Source organism: Schistocerca serialis, chromosome 8 (genome assembly GCF_023864345.2).
Source record: "Schistocerca serialis cubense isolate TAMUIC-IGC-003099 chromosome 8, iqSchSeri2.2, whole genome shotgun sequence".
In the NCBI taxonomy this organism is placed as follows: domain Eukaryota; kingdom Metazoa; phylum Arthropoda; class Insecta; order Orthoptera; family Acrididae; genus Schistocerca; species Schistocerca serialis.
Window position 1 is genome coordinate 30,727,312 of NC_064645.1, and position 13,564 is coordinate 30,740,875.

Sequence of the window (13,564 nt, forward strand, 5' to 3'; positions counted from 1 at the left end):
TATTTACTCATTAATGAAATTTGTCCTAAATAATATCTCTTTTTCCAACAAACAGCTCGGTTCATACATACAATACCAGGAACAAAAATGATCTGCACAAGGACTTAAAAGCACTTACTTTAGTTCAAAAAGGGGTCCACTACTTGGGAACACACACAAAAAATTTAGTTACAAATAAAGATCAGTTTAAAAGGAGCCTGAAAGACTTACTAGTGGCCAACTCCTTCTACTCCATTGACGAATTTTTTAATAGAAACAAATGATTTATAGTATTTATTCATACTATTAGTATTGTTATTTCAGCTTAAAAAAAAATAAATTGACATGTTCCACATCCACGAGGATCTCCTCAGCACGGATCTATGGAACGAAAAACTAATCTAATCTAATCTAAAAGTTAACTTCATAGTCAGTAAATACACATATAACATGAATATCTGTTCCACGGTGCAGCACATCCCTAACATAACTGTAAGAAATTGTTTCATAAATAAAACAAAAACAATGTTCTGAAAGGTACAGATTTTTTGCCTTTGTTTAAAAAAAACTATTTTAATTGTATTTTCGTTTTTTGGATATTTCTTTGTGCCAGGTTATCGTCACTAGGCATGTGAAAATTTCGTGTAAATGATGGGAATTAGAATCGAGCAATGTCATACAAAATCCTTGCTTTTGGTGAACACCATGAAAGTTAGCAATTTTGCCATGCTTCTTCAAAATTGGTAAAGTTGAGGCTAGCAGTTTACTAATATTAGCTACTGTGTTTGTTTATTGTTGAAACTGGATCTTGCCCTTTTTTCCTCAAGGCTCAGGTTCACATATAATCTTAAAATGGCCATTCAGACCCCACACAAACAACCGATGACTTAGATGTGATATTACATGAAAGTACACTATTTTCAACACTAGTCTGATTCCAATATAGTCACCTGTGTCACATTTCCTTACACTGGCACAGCAAATTAAACAAAATGTGACACATTGTAGAGAGAACATCACTGTAATCATGGTTATGACTTATCAGGGAAACTGATGATTGAAATGGAAATTGAATTGACAAGTGTTTGAATGTAAAAATCTGTCACATAGCAGTGAATTTAATTTGCACAAGATAAGGTGGTTTATTTTGTGAAAGATACAAAAACTGATGCATATTTGGACTTGCAGGTTAGCAAGAAGTATTTAGTCTTCAGTTAATTTTTACTAAAAGGGTGGTCAGAGGAGTAGTTAGCCTCACTGATAGGTAGCGGCAGTACGTGTGCATCTTCCCCCCCGCCCGCCCCCTCCCCCAAACTTTTAAGTCTCTCTGTAAAATTGAATCATTGTATCCAGTAATTTGGTGTAGTCACTTGTCTGAACAAGGCAGGTACATGATTTTTAAGATGGCTTGAGACTAGCTGAAATTAATTTAAGGTTCATAAATGTGCATGGTAGCTCTCCTTAAATTTCCACTCCGAAGAAATTGCTGTCAGCTTTAAATAAAGCTATAGAAGCGGAGACTGTATGAAAAATGCAAACACACCTGAAATAGTAGAATGATAGGATCTGGAAAGATCAATATTGAGAGGTTGTGAAATTGCCAAACTGTTGTAATGGTTTCAAAAGAACATGTGCTCTACCTTTTGCGTGAAGAATTACATAAGAGAAAGCTTGGCACCTTATGGGTTCTGCACCGGCTCATGGCAGATCAGAAGTGAACTTCTCACAAATTGTGAACAGTGTTCTACACAGCAGAATCAAAGCAACAATTCAGTTGATGGACAGCAGCTGGTTCTGCAACTGCAAAAAAGGAAAGCTTATGAGATTGTTCTTTTGGGATGTGAAAAGAATTGTTAGATAACTCCAAAGAGGTTTAGCCTGACCCAAACTTCTATATGTTGTCAACCATGTGTCTGCATGTGTGCATGCATGCATGTATGTAGATAGGACCATTACATTGTAATTTAGAATAACACAGGTGCTGCAGTTGTTGAACAAACAATACCAAGTGCTCTCATGTTGCTTCAGGGAAATCTGGAATTTCAATGTGAAAAACTTGTAAATCTTTAGATACAACAGCTGTAACCCTGCATAGTGCTGCAATAAAACTGTATACTGGTATATACTTAGTGTTCATGTTTTGAGATCACTATTCGGGGAACATTAAAATGAGTATCAGTATCGCAAGCACATAAAATTTAATTCTATGCTTAATCAACCCATCTTCAAAGTGACTGACATCCATGGAACAAGTGTAATCAAGTTATCAGGTAGTTTTGAAAACTTGATATATTGTTTTCTACTGAAAAGGATCCAAATCCATGTAAATAAATTGCACATAACTTGAAAGTGTGCCATTGTTGATGGGGTGTTACCAAACTGTCAGTTTAATGAATAATTATTACAAAAAATTAGCTGCTGCTCATCATATAGCATAGGTGCTGAGTAACAGATAGGCACAACAAAAATACTTGCCAAACAAGCTCTTGGCCAGCAAGGCCTTTGTCAAAAATAGATGCCACACACACACACACACACACACACACACACACACACACACACACACACACACACAAAACTACAGTCTCTGGCAGCTGAAACCAGACTGTGAAGTTCATGATAGGATAGTTAAATGGGTGGGGGTAAGGAGGAAACTGGGGCGAGGAGGGGGATGGTAAAATGTGGAAGCGTGCATGGATAAGGTGGAGAGAGGGAGGAGGGAGAGCAGCTAGGTACAGTTGGGAGGTTAGATGGAAGGTGGGAAGGGGGAGCAGAAATAAAGTAAAAAGACTGTGTGTGTTGGTGTAACAGAGGGCTGTGGATTGCTGAAATGGGAACAGAGAAGTGGCTAGATGGTGAAGGACGACTAACAAAGGTTGAGGCCAGGATGATTACGGAAATGTAGGATATATTGCAGGGAGAGTTCCCATCTGCACAATTTAGAAAAGCTTTCGGTGGTGGAAAGGGTCCGGATGACATTCACTGTTATGCAGTCACTGGGTTTAAATCCTTCTCCTCCTCCTGTCTCAATTCATCCTTTCAACCAAAAGACTCTGTGACTTTATGGTTTTTTGTCACATGTTCCTTGATGCATTCCCAGGTTGGGATGTGACTTTATGGTTTTTTGTCACGTGTTCCTTGATGCATTCCCAGGTTGGGATGTGGGATACAGTGTGTTCACTGCTGAACAGTTAGCCATCAAATGAGCTCTTAATTGTGCTTGTTCTTGCTCCAGCAAGATGCCTCTAATCTGCATCGAATCCTTGTGCAGCCTTCAGGCTATAGGCTTGTGCTACTCTCTTCATACATTAGTCAATACTATCCAGAATCCTCTTTCTGGCCACCATCAAGCTGGATGGCTATTCGTCTGTGTGGACATGTTGAGATCTTAGGAAATGAAAATGCTGGCTGGTTGGCAAAGTTGGCTACTAGGATGCAAATTTTGGAAATGGGGTTCCCAGAACTGTATCTTGTTGGACTCTATGCCTGCCATCAGTTGTTGGAGGCCTGCAACTCTGACTGGTCTGCCCTGGACTCCCTAAGGCAATAATGGAGACTATGACCATGTGAGAGTCTTCCCTTCTTGCAGGGAATCAGCTGTCCTTTGACGGTTGTGCATTGGCCACACTTGGTTGACCCATGGTCACTGTACTGTTGATGTGGTGCCTCCCTGACAGTGGCCCAAATTCTACTAGACTGCCCAAATACAGCTGTTTTATGGCAAAATATTAAAATTTCTGACATGTTACCTCTGATGCTAGTGAATGACACCACAATCTTGTTTTAACATTTCACTGGTGAAGGTGGTTTCTGCTTGTCTTTTAGGTGGCACAATTTGGCTTCATTGACTGCCTGGGGATTCGAAGAGCATTCCTTGCTGCCGAAATTTTCACTCTACAGCCGAGTGTGCGGTGATATGAAACTTTCTGACAAATTAAAACCAGGTGCGGGGCCAAGACTCCAACTTCCGACCTTTGCCTTTCGTGGGCAAATGCTCTTTGGGCTGAGCTACTCATGACTTGTACTCACAGCTCTAATTCCGCCAGTACCTCGTCTCTTACCTCCCAAACTTCACAGAAGCTCTCCTGCGAAACTTGCAGGAGAAACTTGTTAGTTTAAAGCTGTAAGGACTGATCATGAGTTGTTTGGATAGATCACTTCGTGGAGCATTTGCCCATGAAAGGCAAAGGTCTCGAGTTTGGGTCACAGTCTGGCACACAGTTTTAATCTACCTTGCCTGCTCTGGCCCAGGGACCCCCGGCAGTCCTTGCTCGGTGGCCCAGTCTGGCTCTCTCCTTTTATCTGTGTCCTTAACTTTTTTACAGATGGGCTTCCTAGGATTTGCCTATTGAATCCTTCCTCAGAGGATTATCAATGGTTCGATACTATAGGATGAAGGGGTAGATAACCTCTCAGGTTGGTCCTTCTTAAAAAAAAAAAAAAAAAAAAAAAAAAAAAAACCTATTTCATAAAGCCATCTTCTTCACTGTCTTTGGGAGTCTTTTCATATCTAGGAAAGGTGTATTTCTTTTCTTCTGTTTTAACATAAATTTGTTTTTCTTTCATTGTTCTGCTTTGTAAGTATGTTTTTTTTCCCAAACTTTAATTTAACTAACACAGAAAATGTGAATTAATTGGTGGGAGGGAGGGGAGGAGAGGTAATGGATTTGTAGAAGCCTATCTGGGGAAGACTTTTATTTTCTGGAGAAACACTTGAAGTGAAGTGAGTGTTGACCTTAATACTTATCTCGGCATATAGCTTCAAGACAACCAAACCAAAATTTATATCATACGAGGTCTGTTCAAAAAATTCCAGAACATTCGTAATTTTGGGCCAGGTGTGTTGGAGTGAACGGCAGTTGGTGTTCCTGCCATGCCTGTGTTTAATATGTAGCTGCCAGAATTTTCATTGTTGTATGTCTGTTATTGTTGTATGTCTGTTATTGTTCAGTTGTGTATTGAGTATAACATTGGGTTGCACTATTTACGAATTTTGGGATGGCAGGGTTAGAGAAGCAATGTGTCTGCATTAAATATTATGCGAAACTCTAGAAACCTTTACAGGCGCACATCATATGATGCAGAAAGCCTATGGTGATGAATACTTAAGCTGTACTTAGCATTACGAAAGGTTCGCATGGATAAAAAATGGCTCGACAGAAGTTAAAGATCTACATCTACATCCATACTCCGCAAGCCACCTGACGATGTGTGGCGGAGGGTACCTTGAGTACCTCTATCGGTTCTCCCTTCTATTCCATTGTCATATTGTTCGTGGAAAGGAGGATTGTCGGTATGCCTCTGTGTGGGCTCTAATCTCTCTGATTTTATCCTCATGGTCTCTTCGCGAGATATACGTAGGAGGGAGCAATATACTGCTTGACTCTTTGGTGAAGGTATGTTCTCGAAACTTTGACACATGACACTCATTCAGGGCACCCTTTGACATCTACCAGTGACGCTCAGGTCAGGAACATCAATGAAATTGTGCATGGCAATCGAAGACTGACTGTCAAAGAGATTGCAGAAGAATGTAACCTTTCAGTTGGATCACGTCGTGAAATTCTGACACAGCATCTTGGAATGCATTGTGTTGCTGCCAAGTTCGTCCCATGGCCCATGAGTCAGGACCAGAAAGACCTTTGCTTCGCTATGTGTGAAGAGCTTTTGGATGAGAACGAGACGTTCCTTAAGAGAATCATAACTGGTGGTGAGATGTGGGTCTGCAGTTACGATGTTGAACCAAGGTTCAGTCTTCATAGTGGGTCAAGAAAGGTTCTCAAAGGAAGCTTGTCAGATCAGGTCAGATGCCAAACCTATGCTGATAGTTTTCTTTGACTTTGAAGGATTTGTTAATCATGAATTCACGTGCCACAGGAACATATTGTTAATCGATGGTACTATATGGATGTGTTGCGACATCTGTGAGAAAATGTGAGAAGGAAACAGCCTGAAATATGGAAATACAATTCATAACTCTCTTGTCACTATAACTCACCAGCACAGTCATTCCTGTTGGTGCGCAACTATTGCACAAAAAATGAAATAACTGTGATGCCTCTATTTTCTGTACTCTCCAGACTGCGTACTTTTTTAATATTTCGAAAGTTGAAAACCCCTTTGAAGGGATGAAGATTTTCAATGATAGAGAGCATAAAAGAAAATTCACAGACTGCTTCCGGAAGTGGGAACGGCATTGGGAGCAGTACATCAATTGTGGGGAAGATTATATTGAAGGAAACATGCCCAATAAATAAAAGGTAAGGTAGAAGAATTTAGTGGACAAAGTTCCAGAATTTTTTGACCAGACCTCATATTGGGCTTCAGAAAAACGTTTTAAGACATTAACTGGAATACTCTTGAATTATTTAGGTACCTGGGATAAAATAGAAGAAGGAAAGGACTGACTAACACTTGTACAGAAACCAGACTGCGGTTTCGCTTCAAAAACATCGAAAAAAGTAAAAAAGTGTAACAAATTGTAATCTAATAAACTGCGTAAGAAATTCTCAGTCAATATAAAATTAATGTACTCTCAATAACGTGTGTTTTGAAGTAAAGTTAATTGGTGTGGTGTTACGGGGTTCATACCGGTTCATTAAGCCATCGTCGTCATGGATGCTGCAATTTGGACTTTGTGCACTAGGAGCACTTCTGGTTGTCCATGTGTGGTCTACTCTAAGCAGGTTAAAGTGGTTGTAAGTTGTAATTATACAGATATGAAGAGACTTCAGCAGGATAGACCAATGTGGAGAGCTGGTCAAATAAGTTCCTGGACTGAAGGGAACTGTTCCCTGTTTGTGCACCCACTGTCCTCCCCTGAAGAATAAACTACCAAGGTGTCTTAATAGACTTAACTATAACGACAAAAAGTTAATTTATAACTGTGGGAAAGAGAACTGCCTCATTTAAGCAGCATACTTCATTCTCAATGATTAATAAAACAGGAGAATAGTAATAACTTTTTGTTGTGTTTTGTATTAGTAAAGTGCATGTGTCACATTTTATTAATTTGTTTTTCCAGTCCCTCATACGCAGTTCCAAAGGTTTTGGAGCGAGCAGGACTTCAGGCTAGTGATATTGATGTTTGGGAAGTTCATGAGGCTTTTGCAGTAAGTACCATTAAGCAGTTTTTACCAGGGAAAAGACTGGGATGTGATACAAAAAATATTTCTGACTGTGTTTCTTACTGTGATGGGTGTTCAAAAGAAAAGGTACAAAGCAGCACTCTGGGTATAATTGAAGTCTTTATTCAAAAGTAATCTTCACAGGCTTGAGCATAACTAACCTAATGTTTCATGAGCTGAAGGAGTCCTGTTCCCCAGAATTCATGTAGTTGTGATAGAAGCCAGTCCTCCATTGCATTCTTCAGTTCATTAAAATTGATGTGCTTTCCTTTGACATGTTTTTTTAGTGTACTGAATATGTGAAAATTGCAGGACAATATGTCTGGGCTGCTCCCATTTCAACTTGGCCATTACACTTTGTGTGGCATTGGAGATGTGTGTTATTGTGGAGTGAAATCACTCCCTGTGTAAGCAGCCAAGGCTGTTTGCTTTTGATGGACATGCAGTAAGCTACAGTGTATCTCATAGTAGACGTCACTGTTAATGGGTTTTCCTCGCTCAAGGAATTCGACGAGTATTGGACCTTCGACTTGGGGGGGAAAAAATGGCAAGCATCACCTTGCCTGCTGAGGATACAGCTTGGAATTTATTTAGGGAGGGGTGACGACACATGCCCCTATAGTGTGCTTAAACTGAGACTTTAGACAGTTCTGTACAGGGCGAGTAGTCTGGAGCATAGTTACCAGCGTGCACTGAGCACATCAGCAGGTGGCAGTAATGATGCGCCTACCTTAGGTTGCGACCGTTAGTGGCCTGTGAAAACTTTGGCGTTCATATGCTTATGGTAGTTGCCATGCTTGCTGAAATGAAAAAGTAATGGAATGAAGCCATGAGCAGAGCCAATGTGGATGACACTTACCCTGCCACCCTTTCCTATCGGTGTTTCTGTAGTGTCTTGTGCTGTGCAATCAGTCTACACCTTTGTCAATGTGCGAAATCCATTAACCCATGTCTCGCCCAATCGCACAATGTCTTCCACTGTTTGCAGCTACTGACTTCTCCAGGCCTCTTGTCATTTATCTCTATGCTAAATGTCAGAGACGAAAACTTTGCCGGAAGCCAAGCTTGTATAGACAATTTCAAAGTGATGATCTAATGCCATTGAACAGTTCTGCTTCTTTGAGGCTGAAAAGCAGCTTATTTGAAGTAGGGTATACCTTGCACTGGTAAGGGTATGAGAGGGTGGTTCCATAAGTACCCGACCCAACAAAGAAAACACAGATTTTGGTAAAAATTTACTTATTTTGCAACATAATCTCCTTTCAGCTCTATACACTTTTCTCAGCAATGTTGAATAAATTTGATACCTTTTTTATAATGAGATTTCCTCAAGATAGCCACTAACTTCTGACATTATGTCTTCATTTGTTGAAAATATTCAACCACCGAGCCATTTTTTTCAAATTTGGGAACAGAAAATAATCCAAGGAGGCTAAATCTGGTAAATAGGGTGCATGAGATAACAATTGAAACTTTAATTCATTAATTTTGGCCATTGCAATAATGGACTTGTGAGTTGGTTTCATGTCCTGAAGAAACAAAATTTTCTTTTTGGCCAAATGTGGCCATTTTTGCTTGATTTCTTTGCCCGAATGTTGCAATAAGTTTGCATAATACTCACCGTTGATAGTTTTACCTCTTTCATTGTAGTCGATGAAAATTATCCCATGCGCACCCCAAAAACTGACACAATGACTTTGCCTGCAAATGAAACGGTCTTCGCCTTCTTTGGATTTGCTTGTCCCGTTGTGTCCATTGTTCTGATTGATGTTTTGTCGTGGGAGTGAAGTGGTGGACCCATACTTCATCCATGGTTATGAAGTGGCACAAAAAATCAGCTTTGGTGCTGCGAAACTTCGCTACACACTCAATTGAAACATCTTCACGACACTGTTTTTGCTAGAGTGTGAGCCAACACGGCACAGACCTTGCAGACAGTTTTCTCACGTCCAAATTTTCAGATAATATGCGATGTACTGCACTTTTTAAATGCCTTGTGTATATCTGCTAGCTCGCACACATTCAGTCGATGATCATCTAGTACCGCTTTGTGGATTTTCTTCACCATTTCTGGAGTCGTCACCTCACTTGCTCGACAACTGCGATGCTCGTCTTTGCAGCATGTATGGCCTCATTTAAACTCGGCTACTCAATATTTTACTGTTGTCAATGAAGGAGCAGACTCTCCCAAAGTAGAATCTAGCTCAGCTTTAATATTGGTTGCGCTGAAGCCTTTTAAAAAAATTGTATCAGATAACAATGACCAATTTTCTCCATTTTCTCAAGTTCACTCACAACATTCACTATTGATGGTTGCCCAACGAATACTAAACAATTTGGCGTCTTCAGACTTGTAACATATGCTTCATAGATCATGTACTTCCAAATGCAGACACATTTTTCAACGACAATTGCCATCTCTCGATGTTCTGTCCACTACTATTGTAACATCTAAAATTGGACTGCTGTCACTGCACTAGAGTTCAAAATCACTGCGCGTAGAGCACATTCATTCGCGACCTTGGCCACAGACTGGGATTCAGCTTCCAATGCGCGATATCTTTGCAGCCGGTGAATCTGTTCTTAGACTATCTCTTTTTATTGTGAATATAATGTTCAGATCTGGTGCACTGTTGTTATAACACAATGCTAACACAAAAACTTTAATTCAGAACACCTGCCTGCTGCAGCTCACTTAAATGACAAAAAAATATAACACCTCACAAAGAGCTGATGAACACAGAAACATCTTATTCACAGCACCGGTGTGGTACTGTTTATCCATGGCATGGCAACAGGGACACTTTACCAACTGAACTGTTGGAGGTATGGTAGGGAAAGCTCGCTTGCCACTGGTGTTAAAAAGGCAACGGGGTGACGTCCCCTCTGGTAAGCCAAATGTCAAAAGTCACAACTAATTTTAAATGCACTGGAGTCCCTAGATGTCTCCCTATGTTATCCCATAGCAGAATATGCAGATTTCAACTAGTTTGGTTGTTATGATGTTTCGTACCTTTTCATTTGAACATTTCAACTTTCCTTATATTACCATATCATGTGAGATGTAATCACATGCATTTCTCTCTCTCTCTCTCTCTCTCTCTCTCTCTCTCTCTCTCTCTCTCTCTCTCTCTCTCTCTGTGCATCGTACAATATAATTGAAATCTAATCGAACATATTGTGTAACAGGGACAGATTCTTGCCAACTTGAAGGCAATGGATTCAGATTGGTTTGCCCAAACTTACATGGGCCGTTCAAGCAAAGTTGGTGCTCCTCCAATGGATCGTTTCAATTTGTGGGGTGGTTCCTTAAGCATTGGGCATCCATTTGCAGCAACAGGTAAAACCTCTGATGGAACAGTCTAGTGACATGTACAGTTATGCAAAGTCCTTATATGCTTGAAAATGGTCAATTTTGCTCTAGGTGTGCGGTTGACTTCTCATGCTGCAAACCGCTTAATTCGTGAAGATGGTCAGTTTGCCTTGATAACAGCCTGTGCAGCTGGTGGTCAGGTAATTATTATTGTTCCTTGAAGTGTGCTTCATGGGAAAGAAGATAAACATTTTGTGTTTTGCTATAATTGTTTGTGTGAAAGTGTAAATAACCTAATGCTGAAAAGAGACTTGTTGCTTAAAAGCTACTCCTATTGTCAGACCTTTAATAGTGCCTATGTGCACTTAAAAATTTACCTATGAATGTTATTTTTATTATTTAAGTTATTATAAATACTAGTGTTATAAATATACGCACACTGTCTGTAACTGGTTACCCAGATGTCTGGAAGGACGGCGTGTAGTCATTCTGTGCATCTCATCAGTTCAAGGGATGCATCCGCGTCGCGCACCCCTCATCCCTCGGCCCAAGATCCTACCTTAACCAACCCTGTCATGGAATGGCTCCAGGCAGTGTGCCAGATTAAATAGAGACAACAGGGCCAGCAGCCTATAAGGATTGGCTGTTTGGTAGTATAAGTCTCTGACATTCTAATTTTATTTTACACAGATTTATGTCCAGGAGCAGCCTTTGAATTTTTAACCGCTTGTATATAGTTTCCTTTTCTTTCCATTTGTTGTATTTCCATGCAATACATGACAAATATTGCGCACTGTTCGCAGGGTGTCGGCATGATTGTGGAAAGGCATCCAGATGCACCATCTTTCAAGTGATAAGACTGTGAAACCAAGGAAGATATTTACCACAGTTTTGCCTGAGGTACATTTCCTTGCTGCGTCCCCCAAATGATGATTTGGGAAAACTAAACTATGTTTGGTTATAAATTTAGAGAAGTGTGTACATAGCCAAGAAGCTTTTATGATGTTTTTGGAACTGATGTATAATACCACTGTAAAGTTATTTAGGTATGTGTGCATATGTGTATATTTTGAGATACGGAACCTGATTTTCAATGACAAACACAACAGAGAACTGAACACATGACGACGTTATTACTTGTATTTATTAGTTACTTTTTCATAACAACTTTTTCTCTAGACTATTTATATATTTTTCTAAAGGTATTAAATTTTTTATTCAATTATACTTATGCATATGTTTCTTGTTGTCCCCATAAGTTGACATAAGACTTCCAGTCTCTTAAATATGGATTCTCTGTTTACAAATTTCTCTTTTATTATTGCCAGTCCACCTTCTATCCCATCTCTCTTCTGGCCATCGTTAATTATTTTACTGTCCAAATCAAAAGCTCGTCTTCTATTAGTACATTATTACGTAGTCTTATTTCCCTCGCTAGTGCCGTATTTAGTTTGACCACATTCCATTATGTTTTACTGTAATTCCTGCTCAACCTAGTCTTTTTTCAAGATGCTATCCATCCCATTAAACTGCTCTTCCAAGTCCTTTGATGTCTGTCTGAATCAGTGTCACTGACAAAATTGCTTTAGTTCTCCTCTCTGCATTTAAATTACTTTCCAAATTTCTCCTTTGTTTTCCTTCACTGTGCTCACTGTATAGACTGAATAACAAGAGAAAGAGACCTCTCTGCCCTTTATTGCTTCCCTTTCATTTCCTTACACTGTTAACTGCAGTCTAGTTTCTATATATAGTGTAGATGGCCTTTGTCCATGCTTCTTTCGGAATTTCAGTGAATGTACTCCAGTAAACATTGTCGAAAGCTTTCTCCAAGTCTGAAAATGTTACAAAAAAGGACAGGAAATTTTTGTGAAAACAGTAATGGGAAGTCAGCAGTTTTAAGTGAAATAACACTAAATTGGGTATTTTTCGAAATGTCACAGAAGTAGGCATTTTCGGTACAAAAATGTTATAAATCTGATGACAGCATTAAAATGTCAGTCTCTGATGTCAAACAAAAAAGTGCTCTACAGTCACGAGAGTATAGTCATGTCTTCAGCAAACATATTTTTCTTATTAACACCCAAACATGTTGAGATGCCATGCTTAACGCGCAGTACAGGACAAGTAGTAGGAATTGTGGAAGGGGGCCAGAATCGGCGGCTGTCAGTTACACTCCAAAAATGACAACAGTACAGCAACTTCTAAACTTGACTGTCGACAATAGTATTTAAGGCCAAGCAATGTAAGACTTGACTAGTCAGATAAAGTTTTTAAAAGCTGCTGAAGGCCGATAAATTTAAAACAATGTAACTTCAATAACCTTTCAATAGACAGAAGTCCCAAGCTTCATGACCATTAAGAAACCAATTTTCCAAGGCAGAAGGCCCAAATCTTTCAAACTTAAATAGTATTTAAGCCCAAGTTGATAAGTAAGAATCCAGAATTTTAAAGCGGCCGAAGGCCCATCATTTTTAGATCAGTACAACTACAATAAATTTTAAATAGGCAGAAGGCTCAAGCTTTATCGTCAGACGTAAGACGTGTCCAATTTAGAAAGACTTACTTTCAAAATGGCTGAAGGCTATTGTTTTTAAAAACACAATTACAAGCATACAAACTCCAACCATCGGCTACGAGCCATTAAAAATACACAATTAAACGCTAATAAGAAGGCAGTATAGGCAACGGTGCTCAGAAGGTTTCAGTGGGCTCAGTCTGCCCTTGAAATCGTAACGTCCGTTTAGGTGAGACAAGAAGTCGGCCCAACTATACTCGATCTGCGGGCAACACAACCAAGAGACAGTCAGGGACCCACCAACAAGACGACTTGCTAACCACCGACCAGTATGTGAGAATTCCAAAGCCAAAACGTTAGACATAGCCGCCCACAACCAAAAATACATTAAGCTGTCAAAAACTACCCACCATGTTGGACAGCAACAACAGGTGAGGAAAGGACACTGCTTGAATTTATTAGCGACCAGGGCAGGTAACCAGAACACTACTGGCCACAAGGCAGGAAATTCCGCTGGTGCACTTGCATTTCAAACTGACAAATATAGTTAATTCCACCACACGGTGGCTAAATCTTAACCAACTCGAACACTTGCTGTTGCTCCCAGGAATACCGCCGACTGCGAACCAC

General features: G+C 39.8%; 1 protein-coding gene across 1 annotated transcript in view; it reads left to right on the forward strand.

The window, feature by feature from the left end:
• LOC126416205 (trifunctional enzyme subunit beta, mitochondrial) overlaps positions 1-11,646 on the forward strand; it is an 87,091-nt gene extending 75,445 nt beyond the window's left edge. Inside the window, exons 9-12 of the mRNA XM_050083797.1 lie at positions 7,004-7,091; positions 10,296-10,446; positions 10,531-10,619; positions 11,223-11,646. Coding sequence (XP_049939754.1) covers positions 7,004-7,091; positions 10,296-10,446; positions 10,531-10,619; positions 11,223-11,273 — 379 coding nt within the window. The 3' untranslated portion in view covers positions 11,274-11,646. The remainder of the gene's footprint in view (positions 1-7,003; positions 7,092-10,295; positions 10,447-10,530; positions 10,620-11,222) is intronic.
• The last annotated feature ends 1,918 nt before the right edge of the window (positions 11,647-13,564 follow it).